At 32.9% G+C, this 17,714-nt stretch overlaps 2 protein-coding genes across 2 annotated transcripts; one reads left to right on the top strand and one right to left on the bottom strand.

Annotated features, from left to right (window-relative positions):
* Positions 1–579: 579 nt before the first annotated feature.
* LOC133804214 (protein LYK5-like) lies at positions 580–2,916 on the top strand. The gene has a single exon (XM_062242371.1). The coding sequence runs from the start codon at positions 776–778 to the stop codon at positions 2,654–2,656; it is 1,881 nt and encodes a 626-aa protein (XP_062098355.1). The 5' UTR covers positions 580–775; the 3' UTR covers positions 2,657–2,916.
* A 5,148-nt stretch (positions 2,917–8,064) lies between these two features.
* Positions 8,065–11,674, bottom strand: LOC133805095 (uncharacterized). Its single transcript, XM_062243197.1, has 3 exons — positions 11,601–11,674; positions 8,888–9,682; positions 8,065–8,780 (listed from the first exon to the last, which is right to left on the bottom strand). The coding sequence occupies exons 1-3, from the start codon at positions 11,608–11,610 to the stop codon at positions 8,746–8,748; spliced, it is 840 nt and encodes a 279-aa protein (XP_062099181.1). The 5' UTR covers positions 11,611–11,674; the 3' UTR covers positions 8,065–8,745.
* Between the last annotated feature and the right edge of the window lie 6,040 nt (positions 11,675–17,714).

Below are 17,714 nucleotides of genomic sequence, written 5' to 3'. Positions count from 1 at the left end.
TTTTGTATTGGGACTATTTTATGTCATACACAGAGTGATGCTATAAAGTATGCACTACACTTATTATGTCACACGTGGAGTGATGTAATTAGTTATGTGCGAGACTAATTAAGTCGCAAAAGTGAGTGATATAATAAATTATGCATAAGGTTTATTATGTTATTATACCGAGCATAGCAAAACATAATAAGTTATGTCTCGCCAAAGTTGACGAAATCCAGTTATTATTACGTACGTAGAGCATAGCTCGACATTATAATTCTGAGATGTTTATCACATCATTCAGTACAAGGTGTCATAAAAAGATTTTATAGGAAGAACATGATACCCGTAACCATGTTATATTACGCCCAGCATGAGTAAGCTACTGCCTTAAAGTGGACAAGTTGTCCTATATAAAATTGACTAAACATGGATCACGAGCCTGCAAAATTTTTATCGAAATCTCTCTTGCATCAACACCATTAATTACTACGTAAAACATTAGTTTTGATCGAGTCAACAATCAATATAAACTTGGACGAAATTTCTAGCTTATATACAATAATTTTACGAGAAAAGACAAGGAAAATAGAATTAATTAAAATGGCTTCTCAATTATGGTCAACATAACGTAAAAACTCCACACCCACAAAATTTAATAATCCTGAACGCGCTTCCATTTGCCACACGAAACCATTTTCTTCCTCTCTGTTCTTGTTTATCATTCTCTGAACCTTAATATTTTCTCATGATGTAAACAAACAATTTTTTAAAAGAAAAAAAGAAAATCATCATGATTCAGATCATTTTCTTCAGCTTTCTGGTACTAAATTTTTTAACTCTTGAGGTCAACGGTCAGCAAAATTATTCAGGAACAGAATCACAAAAGTGTGATAACATCGATGAATCAGGGCCTTCCCCAGCCATACTTTACACTTGCAACGGCCAAAATCGGTTCTGCCAATCCTTTCTCATCTTCAAATCTCAACCATCTTTCAATTCGGTTCGAACCATTTCGAACCTCACGTTAGCGAGCCCAGACGAGCTCGCCAGACTCAACAAGGTTAAAAAATCCGAATATTTTGCTTTAAACAAAGAGGTAATAGTTCCAGTTAATTGTTCTTGCGCAGGTGAGCACTACTACCAGGCCAATGCAACACTAATCTTAAGAGAGAACGATACATATTTCACCATCGCAAACGGCGTATTCCAAGGATTAAGTCCTTGTAGTTCTCTTCGTCGTGCCAATTCACAAGATGAACATAATTTACAAGGCGGCATGGAACTGAAAGTGCCTCTTAGGTGTGCTTGTCCGACGAGGAACCAAATCCAAAACGGCACCAAATATCTCTTAACGTACCCGATTAGCAAAGGCGACGATATTGCAAAAATTGGTGAGAGATTTAATGTTAGTGCGAAAAGCATACTCGATGCAAATGGGTTTTCCGAGGAGAATCCGATAACTTACAGTAATACGGCAATTCTTATTCCTCTGTCTACTGAGCCTCTAATATCTCAAACCAAATTAGTTCATAAGGGTTGCGATTATAAGAAACCCTTCAGCTCTTCAGAGACTAAATCGAAGAAGAAATTTGAGGCAATTTTTGGGATTACAGCGGGTTGTTCTCTGCTAGTCCTCTTTGTCGTTGTACTGGCTGCTGTTTCGGTTTACAGAAAGAGGTCATCAAAGGGTTTATTGTTACCTACTAATAGGAGAACGACATCAAAAAGGATGTCGCCAGAAGATCTCCGAGTCGAGATAGCTAGTTTTGAAAGAGTTCTGCAAAGGTTTGGAATCGAGGAGATCAAAAAAGCCACTGACAATTTCAGTTCCGAGAATCGAATCGTGGGTTCTATCTACCATGGGGTGTTTGGCAAAAGTCATGTTACTCTAGCGGTTAAGAAAACCAAAAGAGATGTGTCACGGGAAGTCAACATTTTGAAAAAGTTGAACCATTTCAACTTGATCAAGCTTGAGGGTGTCTGCAAATACAAAGAGCGCTCTTATCTCATATTCGAGTACATGGAAAATGGCTCATTGAGAGAGTGGCTTTCCAAAAACGACAAAGAAAAAGATTGGAGCTGGAATAGGAGGATTCAGATTGCTTTGGATATTGCCCACGGCCTTAACTATCTTCATAGTTTCACAGAGCCTGCTTACGTGCATAAGAACATAAAGAGCAGTAATATTCTGCTCAACAGAGACACGAGGGCCAAGATTGCCAACTTCGGGCTTGCAGGGCCAGCTACGGGTCAGGTGAAAACGACAAGTGGTAGCTCCCATACGACGACTCACGTGGTGGGAACTAGAGGTTACGTGGCTCCAGAGTATCTGGAAAATGGGATTTCGACCCCGAAGATCGACATCTATGCTTTTGGAGTGGTGGTTTTGGAGTTGTTGAGTGGGAAAAATGCTTTGATTGGGAGAGAGAATGGAAGACAAGTGTTGCTATCGAAAACCATAGTGGAGATCATGGAAGGAGATGAAGCAGAAGCCAAGCTTGATTTGTTCATTGATCATGGCCTTAAGGAATATCACAGATATGCAGAGTTTGCCATTCGAGTTGCTAAATTGAGTGTCGCATGCTTGAAGCTGCAACCGGAGACTAGGCCAAGCATGGGAGATGTCATTTCAACTCTCACCAAAATTCAGGCAGATTTACATAAAAAATGAATTACCTGACGTGTGTGTAATATAAGTTTTTTTTTTAATTACATTAAGTTGTATTATTGTATATTTTTTAGCTTTTTTCTTTTTAGGTGATTTCCACGAAGGAAACGAATTTTTGTGACCTTGGAATACACTTCTCCTCCTTCGTAAATTTGGGTCCAGGCCTTGACCAAAGACTCCTTATCTCAATCGTCTTGTCTTTCTGGTAAATTAATGAGAAATTATAAGGAAATAAACATAAAAGATGTAGTATATTGTGATTATCCTCTTATCCTACCATATACATATAATATATCTATATATGGCAAATTCTTTAGTCCTCTTAGGACTTAGTTCCACAAGTGGGGCATTAAATTTAAGATGTGAGCTAGTTTGGTGTATTTATTTTTTATATTATTTTACTAGTAGAATGGGTTATATAAACTGATTGTGAATAGTTTTATTGATGTGGTTGTTAAAGGTAAGGACAATAAGGTAATTTTACGTCCAAAAAAAATGTACAGTTAAAGAGAATATGATCATCTTGGTATTGATTTGAAACTTATTTACAATATTGGTAAAGTATCATTTTGTCCTGGGTAAGTAATTTTGAAATAAGTAGTAAGTAATAATGTTATAGCAGAAAGTAAAAAAACATGGACTAATCTATTATTATTATTATTTGTGAATCAAACTTCTCAATACCAGAAAATTTAAAACACAATCCATCAATGTCAATATTGTACCTCGAACAATGGCCGATGAATGCTCTGCTACATTGACCTCACGATGCCGAACGAAAAGGATACCTCCAACAGTAGGCGTCACGAAGAAACGACCACCCTCGAAATGGGACGCCAAAAAACCGAGTACTAAACGAATAGACAACCCACAATCGACAATGCAAAATCAAAATATACTTTGCTAGTCGACTTCTACAACCAAGGAAACTAGCCAAATCGAACTATTGACCGCGTTTTTGGCCAACGAAGTGTAGACGTCAAAAATGACTAAAACCTTCACGAGAAATAAACGACACAGACGATTTTGAAAAGAAAGTAAATAACACACGTAATTTTTATAGTGGTTCAGCCCCAATATGTTGGTAATAGCCTAATCCACTTAGAGTTGTGATTATAGATCTGCACTCAAGATCAGATGAATCTGAGCCAACTGAGTTTCTTCAGTGCAGATTACAAGAATACAAGAATTCTCTCAAATACAAGTACTCTCTCTCTCTAGAAAATTAGAATCCGAATCAAAAGTCCCCCCTTATGATGCCATAAGCCTTATATTTATAGGCTCAGGATCGTACAGCTGATATCCCCCATAATCGAGATATTTTATTATTCTCATTATATTTAAATTACAACAATATTCAAAATATAACAGTATACTACAATCATGGGATAAACGAGAGATTCCCGCGTATGCCAAGACCGATTCTTGTTGAAGTCGTTTCTGGGAATCTTGACGTAGTCCTCCTCTATCTGGTCGACCCATATCACCTTTAGTCTGGTCGGCCACACCTCTACTGGGCAGTCATGCACTTAGCTGGGCAGACATGCACTTGACTGGTCGGACATGGTCATGACCGATCGGCCAAGTTCATACCTGGTCGGACAAAGTCATGCCTGGGCAAGCAAGGTCATTCCTGGGCAGACAAAGTCATTCCTGGGCAGACAAGGTCATGCCTGGGTAGACAAGCATATGACTGGTCAGACAAGGTCATGCCTGGCCGGCCATGACACTTTACTGGCCAGTCAAAATTCTTCATTAGTCTACCGGGCCACTCTTAAGCCAGATCACTTTATCACAACTCTGAGGAGCCAATGTATTTTAAACGACTATTAATATGTCGTTTACGGACCATGTACTGCCACTTGTCACCTCTATCACCACGTCATCGATCACTAATTTTTTGGGGATAACATGAACGACTATGGCAGAAATTTTTCGATTTCTCTTGCCAAACCCTCATTAGAAGGAAATACTCCAAAAAGGGAATGATAGTTTCTTTTGAGCTTTCAAAAAAATAAAATTGAATAAAGATATAGTAGCCCGTACATAGAAGGATAAAAGGGGCATTTGGGTAATTTAAAGCCTCCTCATCAGAACATTGAAATCAGGCCGTCTACAATTACAACAAATCAATCAAATGTCTCAAACTAATTGTGGGACTAAGTCATGTTAGAATTAATATGAAAGTAGACATATGAACAATTCTATATACATGTAGGCGGAATTAATATATGAATGAACATATGCAAAAAAGAATCGAATATTGTATACCTCCAGCCATTGCTATTGATAACCTCGATCTAGCTTTAGATCTACAAAAGAAAATGAACAGAAGTTAGAACGAGTACACGGGCTTCCAAGCTCTCACTAACTCTTTTAGATGGAGTTACTGAAAGTCAGAATGAGCAGCGAGCTTGGGGACCGGTACTCTATATTTATAGAGTGAGACCTACCATCAGAGTCTCTGCCACAGATTGAGATATTTCCTCAATCAGTTGGGATATGAAAAATCGGGTAACAACAAATCAGGTAACAAACAATGTTGACCATTAATTAGAATATTTTGTCAATAAATTAAATATTGACTTTAATATATTAAATCAATTAGTTGATTTTATATACCAAATAAATAATATTCTAACATTCTCCCACTTGGTCAGCATTTAAATTAATGTATTACTTAAGCCCGACGATCATCCCTGTTAGATAATAAACACATGAATCATGGCGATAGGTCCTCTTTTTATGACGAGTATTATCTTCCATGTATTACAATATATTTATTACATAACAATGTAATTTATGTGGCTATGTACTTAAACGAATAAACCTTATGTTTATTCAGGTCCTATGAAAGTAAAATTTTCTCAAATAAAATTAAGATGCGCATAAATATGAGAAAATATCAAAAATGAGAGTTTCATTGATAATAACTTCAGTTTGTACAATAAATTTACATAAGGGAACCAAGTCCCATGTTCACTACATGATCCTTGAATTTATGAGGTGGCAAGCCTTTCGTCATAGGATCAGCAATCATCAATTCAGTGCTAATGTGTTGAATGACCACTTTATTTTCTTTAACACGTTCTCTCACGGCTAAGTACTTGATGTCGATGTGCTTGCTTCGACTACCACTCTTGTTGTTCTTAGCCATGAATACAGCAGCTGAATTGTCGCAAAACATTCTCAATGGCCTAGATATAGAATCTACAACTCTAAGGCCTGAAATGAAACTCTTTAGCCATACACCATGCGATGTAGCCTCAAAACACGAAACGAACTCGGCTTCCATAGTAGAAGTAGCAGTCAAGGTCTGTTTGTTACTCCTCCATGATATAGCTCCACCGGCAAACATAAACACGTAACCAGAAGTTGATTTACGTGAATCAGTACAACCAGCAAAGTCTGAATCTGAGTAGCCAACTACTTCTAGGTTGTCGGTTCGTCTGAACATGAGTTTGTAATCCTTAGTACCCTGAAGATACCTCATAACTTTCTTTGCAGCTTTCCAGTGGTCTAATCCCGGGTTACTCTGAAATCTTCCTAGCATTCCGACAGCAAAGGCAATGTCGGGTCGTGTGCACACCTGAGCATACATCAAGCTTCCAACAGCAGAAGCATATGGGATGTTCTTCATTTCTTCCTTTTCAAAATCATTCTTTGGACACTGGCTCAAATTTAATTTATCACCCTTAACGATAGGAGCAACACTTGGTGAACAATCTTTCATCCGAAATCTCTCTAAAACTTTGTTAATGTAGGTTTCTTGAGATAGACCTAAGATACATTTGAATCTATCTCGATGGATCTTAATGCCAATGACATAAGACGCATCACCCATATCCTTCATCTCAAAGTTCTTTGAGAGAAATTGCTTCACCTCATGTAGCATGCCCTTATCATTGGTTGCAAGAAGAATATCATCCACATATAAAACAAGAAAACAAATCTTACTCCCACTGATCTTCTGGTATATACATTGATCCATGACATTCTCTTCAAATCCAAAAGAAGAGATGACATCATGGAATTTTAAATACCATTGGCGGGACGCTTGTTTTAAACCATAGATGGACTTCTTAAGCTTGCACACCAAATGCTCACCATCACTAGAGGAGAATCCTTCTGGTTGTTTCATGTATACCTCCTCCTCTAGGTCACCATTTAGGAAGGCAGTTTTCACATCCATCTGCTGTAGCTCTAAATCGAAATGAGCAACTAATGCCAGGATAACTCTGAGGGAATCTTTCTTAGATACCGGAGAAAAGGTCTCCGTGTAGTCAGTTCCTTCTTTTTGAGTGAATCCCTTAGCAACGAGTCTCGCTTTGTGTCTCTCAATGTTGCCTAATGAGTCTTTCTTTGTTTTGAAGACCCATTTACACCCAATAGCCCTCGCCCCATTAGGCAACTCAACAAGATCCCAGACTCCGTTGCTTTTCATAGAATTCATTTCTTCATTCATGGCATTGTACCACAGTTCCGATTCTTTGCTATTCATAGCTTGTGAAAACGTTTCTGGATCATTTTCGCCTCCAATATTGTAGTCAGATTCTTGCAAATACACAATGTAGTCACTAGGTATCGCCGATTTTATTGTCCTAGTGGATCTTCTTAAGGCTACACCAGCAGGCTCTTGAGGAGCGGGTGGTTCAGCTTGTTGTTCAACAATTATAGGCAACTCTTGAACAACTTGATCCATTTGAACTTCATCATTGACTTGTGGATCTTCAACAATTGGCTGTGGTGGTTCAACATCCATTTGGACTGCAGGGGTGTTATCGACCACAATCAATCTTGCTCTTGAGGTGGAGGGTTCTAAAGGATCTTTCTCAGAACCTAAGTCCTTGGATTGATCACTCCCACTAATCAAGGCATTTTCAAGAAATTTTACATTCCTTGATTCCACAATCCTAGTGCTATGAGATGGACAATAAAACTTGTAACCTTTAGACCTTTCAGCGTAACCAATAAAGTATCCACTTATGGTCCTTGGGTCCAGTTTCTTTTCTTGTGGATTGTATACCCTAACTTCAGATGGGCATCCCCAAATGCGTACATGTTGCAAACTCGGTTTCCAACCTTTCCATAATTCAAAAGGAGTTTTGGAGACTGCCTTGGTTGGAACTCGATTTAATATGTACACGGATGTCTTTAGAGCTTCAGTCCACAAGGATTTAGGAATTTTAGGGTTGCTACTAAGCATACTTCGCACCATGTCCATCAATGTTCGGTTTCTCCTTTCTGCAACACCATTTTGCTCGGGTGTACCGGGCATGGTATATTGGGCAACAATCCCATTTTCTTGAAGAAACTTTGCAAAAGGACCAGGTGCTTGTCCATCTTCAGTGTATCTACCATAATATTCTCCACCTCTATCTGATCTTACTATCTTAATTTGCTTGTTGCATTGTTTCTCTACTTCAGCTTTAAATATCTTAAAGACATCTAACGCTTCGCTTTTGTTATGAAGTAAATAGATATACATGTAGCGTGAGTAATCATCTATGAAAGAGATGAAGTATTTCTGACCATATGAGTCCATGTCTGGACTACATATATCAGTATGTATGATTTCTAATAGGTCAGAACTCCTATGGACACCACTTTTCTTAGACTTGGAGGTATGCTTTCCCTTAATGCAATCCACACAAGTATCAAAATCAGTAAAATCTAAGGTATTGAGTACCCCATCATTTACTAACCTTCTAATTCTATCAATAGAGATATGTCCCAATCTCCGGTGCCATAATGTAGAGGAATTCTCATTCATAACACATCTTTTATTGCCAGCGTGAACGTGCATAGTATTATAAGCGGTATTGTTTTGTAAATTAAGGCAGTAAAGACCATCAGACAAAATACCATTTCCAACACATTCAGATTTATTATATAAATTAAAAGATTTGTCTGAAAATGTAAAGGAAAAACCAAAAGGTACAAGTCTTGAAACGGAAATCAAGTTTCTAGAGAAACTTGGTACATAAAATGTCTTTTCTAACTTTAAAACAAAACCGCTACTTAAAACTAAATGGCACGTTCCTATAGCCTCCACATGTGAGCCCATCTTGTTTCCAGATAAGATGCTTTGCTCACTTCCCACTGGCTTCCTTAGGTTTTGTAAACCCTACAAGGAATTTGAAATGTGAATTGTCGATCCAGAATCAATCCACCATGTGTTAATATTAACATTAGCCATATTAGATTCATAACATACGAATGAAATTGGATTACCTTTGTCGTCCATCCATTTCTTGAACTTGGCGCATTCCTTTTTCGCATGTCCCTTCTTTTTGCAGAAAAAACATTTGATGGAATCCTTCTTTATATCGCCTTGGGGAGGCACTTTATTTTTCCCCTTGTCCTTCTTGGATGGTTTGCGTTTCTTGCCTTGGGTGGCCATGTGAGCACTTTCACCTTGTTCCTGCAGGAGCCTTGCTTCTTCTTGAGCACACATGGTTATCAGTTCATTGATAGTCCATTTGTCCTTATGTGTGTTGTAGGAAATTTTGAAAGGCCCATATTGAGGTGGAAGATGGTTAAGGATGTAGTGGACCAGGAAGGTTTCAGGAATGACTACATCGAGTTTCTTCAGTTGAGCAGAAATGTCCCTCATCTTTGAAATATGTTCTCTAACTCCTTTGACACCGGTGAGTTTTGTGGATGAGAACTGGTGGATGAGGTTGTTGTAAAGTGGTTTGTCCGAAGTGTCGAACTGCTCATCGATCAGTTTGATCAAGTCTTTGACTTTCTCAGGTTGCTCCACCGATCCACGCATTCCCAGAGGGATCTTGGACATGATGAACATGATGCTGAGGCGATTGGACCGCTCCCATTTCTCATATAGTGCGATCTGAGCAGCAGTGCTAGTCGCAGTGATTGCAGCAGGTTCGTCCTTCCTTATTGCGTAGTCCATGTCGGCGCAGCCTAAATGAAGAAGAACTCGTTCCTTCCAGATTTTGAAATTATCACCCCTAAGCTCAGGAATTTCGGTAAGGATTTCAGCAAAACTAGAGGATGATGAAGAAGCTGCATGAATAGGATTACAAACTTAGATTTAGAAGATTGAGACTTAATGAAGTCATGTTTTACCAATGTATAACATGCTGAAGATTGAAATTTTATTAAACAAAAGTTGCCTGTGGGCTAAATTTTTAATTTAATAAAATTGGATGTAAAGGATGATAGATTATTCAAACGAATTATTTGGGATAAAGTAAGGTTTGAAACTTCTATCTTTATTAAACTTTATGATAAAACTATTAAATTAATTATCATAACTCCTGTGGGTAAATTAAGAAAATTAATTTAATATATTATCCTAATTAATTATATAAATATAATAAAATCCCTGTGGGGTAAAATTGTTATATTTATATAATCAATCACAATTTTGTCCATTATGTGATCCTTTCAAATTAATATATAATTTTATATAATTAAAGATGCTGTGGCTACTCCCTAATTATGTAAAATTATATGGTTCACTAGACATTATGTTTTAGGCTCTAGGAAGACCTAAGAACAATTTCGTTATAACATAATAGGCAATCACAGAGAGTAGTGCTCCTAGTGTGGTCGTCCGAAGATCATTAAAAACCGTTCTAGATTGAGCATTTGTCTCAGTTTCATGCGTTCTTATGTCAACCACAAAATTGTTTATGAATTATTCATAATTTTATTCACCCTAAATGTTTTATGAATATTTTATGAATAATTTATGGAGATTAATGTGCTAAATATTATTCAACCTATCTTAATGTTTTGAATATAATCTAAATATATCTAGCACAATAATGAAATATATATAATGTATTTAAAATTATAAAGGCATACATATAAAATTAAAGATAATTATACTCAAAATAAATTTTGCATGAATAAGAACAAAATAATCATACAAATTAGTATAATTAATTATATGTACGAAAATACAATAATTCCATATATATACTTAATGGTAGAAAAAATCATGCTTAATAAGACAATAACATCATTTACTGATTTCGTGAATTAATAAAATAATTGCACAAACTTAATTGTAAAAATTTCTTACATTCTTAAAATAGCACAATTATTTAATATTGCATGAATAAAAGAAATATACCATACACCAAAATCAAGTAAGTGCACATTTTAATTAATTTCCAAATATATAATTTACCAAAATTATATGTTTTAATTAAATTGGCAAGATAAAATTTATTGTCCAAATTGGTTCGAAATTCATGTCTAAAGAGATTCATGACGTTAGATTGATTAAACAACAACAAAAAATCGAAATTTAATATCAAAATTGTTTTTGGCCATAACCGGGTACATGAAGGTTGCAAAACTGATTTTGGATTCTCAAAACTTGATTTGGAAACATAGATCATTAGAAAAAATAATCTGAAGGATTTCTAATGGTACTTATGTGGAAAATTAGTTTTGAAACAAAAAATCAAAAAATATGAGACATTAAAACTCTCTATCAAAATAAAAATAAAAATAAAAATTATGAATATGGCCCTCAAACAATATATAAAACTATATACACGAATATATAATATATGTGTATAGATGAAGACATAGGCACATCTATAAATCATAAAAAAATATATGTGTATAATTTGTTTATATTGCCAAAATATGTTAGATATAACATATATGTAAACACAAAACAATACAAACACAATAAAATTACCAAAAGAAATTTTGTTAAATGTAGGCCAACCAAAACCGAAGATATATGTATATATATATATATATGAATATGAATATGAAGGCATATATAAATCAAATAAATATACATGCAGATAAAATTAGCAAGGCAGAGATGTAGACTGGCGACTGATACCAAATGTTAGAATTAATATGAAAGTAGACATATGAACAATTCTATATACATGTAGGCGGAATTAATATATGAATGAACATATGCAAAAAAGAATCGAATATTGTATACCTCCAGCCATTGCTATTGATAACCTCGATCTAGCTTTAGATCTACAAAAGAAAATGAACAGAAGTTAGAACGAGTACACGGGCTTCCAAGCTCTCACTAACTCTTTTAGATGGAGTTACTGAAAGTCAGAATAAGCAGCGAGCTTGGGGACCGGTACTCTATATTTATAGAGTGAGACCTACCATCAGAGTCTCTGCCACAGATTGAGATATTTCCTCAATCAGTTGGGATATGAAAAATCGGGTAACAACAAATCAGGTAACAAACAATGTTGACCATTAATTAGAATATTTTGTCAATAAATTAAATATTGACTTTAATATATTAAATCAATTAGTTGATTTTATATACCAAATAAATAATATTCTAACAAGTCATTCATAGAACAAGGGATGGAAGTCCTATAACATATATAAACTAAGTAAAGAAAATGACTTGAATTTAGGCGTGTTACATTTTTTTTTTTTTAAAATCACACCTCACGAGTGGGATATATCTGCTATTTCTATGTAACAGCTTACATGTTGCAGAGTCAAGTGAAAATGAAATGTGCCATCAAGTCATCCACCATAAGTAAAAATAAAATCTTGTGAATACCACTCCTGGTAGGATTATTTTGGATCAGAATGAACTATATATATCATGATAACCGTACCTTGTAGAACTTCATATTTTAGGATTAATTGTCATAAAAATTGAAAATTGTGTTTTAATTCCAAAAATCATATATAATTTTTTATTTACAAAAATGTTTTATCACTCATCAAAAAATACTAAATTTCAAAAATAATAAAGGAAATTACATTTTATATGAGATTTTTAATAGAGTATGCAAAAATAATGTTTTTTTTTTTCAAAATAAGTTAATCTATGGCTTTTTTTTTAAGAATTTTCACTTTTATGGGTTTATTTTCCCATATTTTTATATAAAAGTTGGTTTATGCCATAGTTTTACTCTTAATCAAGTTTTATTAATTTGAAAGGGTATGTTTGTAATTTAATTTTTTTTTTTAGCTTTTTTATATTGTTTTTATATTACTAATTTTATATTAAATTTTCCTTTGGTTGGTTTTGCAAAAAAATTTTGTAATATGAATTGTTTTTAAAATTATTTTTTATTTATTATAAACATTTTTTCCTATTTTTTTAGATTGTACGTTTCTTTTTTCAAATCCTGGGTAAGGTAACCAGTTATGTAAAAAAAAATTCTAGAGCTAGATTGTTCTTTGACAGTTATGTAAAAAAAAACTCTAGAGCTAGGTTAAATAACACGTACCAGGAGGGGTAATCAATTATCTTGAGAGGAGTAACTTTCTGCCATAAGAGGGGTAACCAGTTACCATAAGAGGGGTGACGAGTTACTCATATTAAATATGAAAAGAAACATCAAATTTGAAAGAAAAAGAGGAAGAACACTTCATTAAAAAAGGAAGAAGAAGTAACTATGATTTTAGTAACATAGGTAACCAATTATCATAAACAACCCATAAATATACACACACCACAACGTGAAGGTAACCAGTTACCCCCAGAAATATGCACACAAAAAACGTGAAGGTAACCAGTTACCTATTCAGGTTTTCATATTTTTATTAGTTTTATTTCCAAATTTTGGTATTTCTATAAGTGTTACAGTATAAAGAAAATGTTGAAAATTTTGATTTGAATTTTTTTACATATAGTGAAAAGAACTATAAAAAAATTACAATAATAAAAGATAATAAATAAAAAAAATAGTAAAATAATTATGTAATGTTAAAATATATGTGTGAAAAAATGAAAAAAAAAATAAGAAAAAAAAAACTAAAGAAATGATGAAAGGAAAAAAAAAACAGATGAATAAATAAAAATGAAAAGAAGAAGAAGAAAAATAAAAAGAAAAAAAACATGAAAGAAAAAATTGGTAGAAAAAAATGGAAAAGAAAAGAAAAGAAAAAATGGAAGAAGAAAAAAAGAAAAAAAAAGCTCATATGTGTGAAAAAAGAAAAAAAAAATGGAAGGAGAAAATAACAAATACAAAAATGAAGAAAAAAAATAGAAGGAAAAAATGGGAAAAAAAAGAAAGAAAATTGAAAAAATATGAAAAAAAAAACAAAACAATATAAATGAAAGAAAAAAACTAGATAAATGAATAAAAATGAAAAGAAGTTGAAGAAGAATGGAAAAATTGAAAGAAAAAATAATGACGGAAAAAATTGGTAGAAAAAAAAAAAGAAAAAGGAAAAAATGGAAGAAAAAATAAGTAAGAAAAAAATAAAAAATAACTGAAAAAATAATCAAAAAATGAAGGAAAAAATAAAACAATAAAATAAAATTACCTTCAAAATCAAATAAAACACAACTATGATAAAAAAATGTGGCATTTCTATATTTTAGTTAGCTACTAATTGTGTTTCTCATACTTTAATTTTGTCTTTAATAAATTTTCCCATACAAATTAAGAAAAGTATAATTCTCATATTTTTGCATATTGATAGTATAAAAGTCATATTTTTTAAAAATTCCCAAAATAATATACCTGAAATGAAAGTTTTCACGAAATCATGTACTTTCTATTTTTTAGAAATTTCAAAAATAACATTTTAGTTGCTTACGATACTGATTGGTTACCTTTTCATAAAAAGTTTCATTTTTATATCATATTATTTCATGTACATTTTGGTTAACTCCAAAATCTATTTATAGAAAATGAGTTCTTTTAAGATACTAATTAATTACTTTTAAAAATATAGCTTCATTTTTAGATTATATTATGATGTCTTATTATTTAAGATACTTTTATGTTATCCAAAAGTTATTTGTAGAAAATTAGTTATCTTAAGATACTGATTAGTTACCTTTACAGATATGACTTTATTTATCGGTTATATTATGGTGTCTTATTATTTTAGAGTCCAAAATGTGTATTTTAATTATAATTCGAAAGTAACTTCTAAGTTTATTATTCTATTTGGTTTATAAAAAAAAAAAAGTATGATTGAAGCGGAGATGGTGCAAGAGCCAGAAAAAGAGAAGGAAAAGAGGCGACGAGGGTGACGAAGAGAAGACCAGATTTAACGGTGTTATTGATGGTTTTAACCCTGTTAAAACACAGTAACTCATTAATGACGTGGCATATTTTAATAGGTGGGGGCAGGGATTGGGACACAATTTTGGGACAGCTGATTTCAATCCTTGATTTTGATAGTCATATTCGTCAACCAAACCAATTCAATTAATATCAAATTTTCAAATCCAATCTAATCTAATTTTTTGATAATTTTATAGGTTTGAATTGATTAAACCCAAGATTGGTTTGGATCTTGGGAAGCCTAGGTGAAACTACTATATTGATAATATATATTATAATTATTTTTATTTTTTGGAAAAAAATATTTATCGTTTAAGTTTCATAATCATGTAAGAGATATAATACCTTAATGAATTATATATTAATTTTGCTTTACCGCTTTCCTCTATTATAATTCCCATCACGCCAAACTTCGATTCTCTACCCAAATAATAGTAAAAGTTTATACTTTTTGGACCATGTGTTTTGTCCAAACTTTTTTGGACTCTATGTTTTGACAAGTTATTTTTTGGACTCTGTATTTTGATAAATTATTTTTTGGACCCTATGTTTTGTAAAATAGTTCAAACAGAACCCTAAACTTGATTTTGATGAACAAAAAATTGAATATAATTAACAACACAGTTGTTAGGGAAAATAGTTTTGTTTTTGTTCTGAGTTGTTAGTATGATGAATTATTTGTGATTTTCACTACAACAATTTTCACTTTTAATGACTCTCTATAATGACTTACACCAATGGTGTAAGACATTAAAAGTAATCAGGGATATTTCAAGTCTAAGGGTGTAAGTTATCAAAAGTTCTTGTTTATGACTAAGTGTATAAGTCATTAAAAGTAGTGGGAGACGTTATTTAGAATAAATTAAAAAATCGAAATAAAATAATTAAATATATATAAGTCTGACAATGGGAGGCTTCTAATGACTCCCCAGGGAAGACGTGGACACTTCCAACGTCTTCCCTGGGAAGACGTGCAGACTTCCAACGTCTCTCTTGGGAAGACGTGCTACAACGGACGTCTTCCTAGGGAAGACATTGGAAGTCTGCACGTCTTCCCAGGGGAGACGTTAGAGGCCTGCCCTGTATATAACCCTATTGCACCTCCTTCTTCCCCGAGCCACACGAACCAGAGGCGGAAGAGAGTGATTTCTGGCGATTTTGGGCGAACTCAACCTCCGATTTTGCATGATTTTCATCTCCAAAAATCAATTTTAGGTATGTTTTTAAGATTTAATTAATGTATAATAGTCAGAATAATGTTTTTTATTTATTTTCTTTAATTATAGTTGGTTAATTATGGGATTTTAGGGTATTTGTATATGTTGCGGTTTTGGGTAATTTTAGGATATTAGAAATATTTGTTTAAAGTTTAAAAAATAATTTTAATGAAGATTTGACATATATAATTGGGATATTAATATTATATCACATTATTTACTGTTTTTTTAATTTTTTTTTTACTATTTAATCCAAAAATTGTAGATTTTTTTAATTAATTTTTTAGGTTGATTAAGTATTAATATATATATCTAAAATAAGAAAAATAATTTAATTTTAATTTACATACTAAATTGCATGTATAGATATAAGTAATTCAAGTATTTATGTTTATGATTTTTTTAATTTATATTATTATTTAATTCAAAAATTATATATATTTGTATAAATATATTTTAAATGTTTTATTAATATTGAAGTAGGTTGATTATATATATTATGTTTTTTTATTTATTTAGTAATCTTTTATTTATTAATTAATTTAATTTTGTAGGTTGTGATTTTAACTAGAGAGATTTTTGCCTCAAAATTTCTATTTCAAGCACACATTTGAGGTTTTCAAGTTTCTAAAATTGCAAGAATAAGTTATTGTTAATCCAATTATTTAGTGATATTTGTTTAGTAATATTTTATTTATTAATTAATTTAATTTTGTAGGTTGTGAATTGAATAGGAAAGTGCATTGCAAAGTGAAGTAAATTTGCTATCTAAGACTATTAATAGCAAGAGGTACGTACATTATCTTATTTCTTGTTTTAGTATTATTAAATTTTTGTTAGAGGAGTTTGAATATCTTAAATATTCATCCATAGTGAAGTAGGTTCTGAGATTAAAATTGTGTGTTGCGGTGATAACAGAAGGTTGAGAACTATGTTTTAGTGAAGTAGGTTCTGGAAAATTTGTTTGTGTGCTGCGGAGCTATAAGGAAGAAACTTATTGTGTGTTGTTTGACTTGTTGTTAACAAATGGTTAGATCACTATTATAGGGGAAATACTGTCCGATTTTGTCTAGAATTATGTATTCTATTATTATATTTGAATTGTATTGTGCTTATTTGATTGGATTTGATAAGATTGACGGATGGCTAGGTTACTAATATAGAAGAAATGCTGCCCAATTTTTCATGTGCTCGGTCGTATGCTTATTTAGTTTTTATTGTTTAATTTTTCATAGACAAAGGAGAAGATATGGATAGAAAATGGATGTCAGCAAATAGGTTATCCGTGGAATATAAAAACGGAGTTGATTTATTCTTAAGATTTTGTTCGGAAAATGTGAAAGACCTAAAACTTACTCGTTGCCCATGTATTAAGTGTGGAAATGTAAGGAAAATGGATCTTAGTAAGATCAAACAACACTTATTTTTCAATGGAATCGACAAAAGTTACACGGTTTGGTATATGCATGGGGAGAGAATGCATGTCTCTCCAACTCCACCGAGTAGACCCAATGAAGTAAGGAGGAATATAATAGAGGAGAATTGTGATGCATTAGATGATATGATTGATGACGCACATTATGGATCTGGAGTAGACCCAGATAAGTTTGAGACACTACTTAGTGATGCTGAGAAACCGATTTACCCCGGTTGTAAAAAATTTACAAAGTTATCCACACTCCTTAGGCTGTACAATTTGAATGCTAAACATGGTTGGAGTGATAAAGGGATGACTGATCTACTTTTTTTTTTAATGATTTGTTGCCGGAGTGTAATGAAATGCCAACTTCATTTTATGAAGCAAAGAAAACATTATGCTCATTGGGC

The sequence above is a fragment of the Humulus lupulus genome, chromosome X, assembly GCF_963169125.1.
Source record: "Humulus lupulus chromosome X, drHumLupu1.1, whole genome shotgun sequence".
Classification (NCBI taxonomy): domain Eukaryota; kingdom Viridiplantae; phylum Streptophyta; class Magnoliopsida; order Rosales; family Cannabaceae; genus Humulus; species Humulus lupulus.
Note: the sequence above shows the minus strand (reverse complement) of the source record. Positions and strands in the feature narration are given on the sequence as shown.

What these genes read in the sequence shown, in the direction of transcription:
- LOC133804214 (XM_062242371.1), top strand. Translation starts at nt 776, where the DNA reads ATGATTCAGATCATTTTCTTCAGCTTTCTGGTACTAAATTTTTTAACT.
- LOC133805095 (XM_062243197.1), bottom strand. An exon ending in GAAATGGATGGACGACAAAG is followed by an intron (nt 8,781 to 8,887) that starts GTAATCCAATTT and finishes AATTCCTTGTAG; the next exon opens with GGTTTACAAAACCTAAGGAA.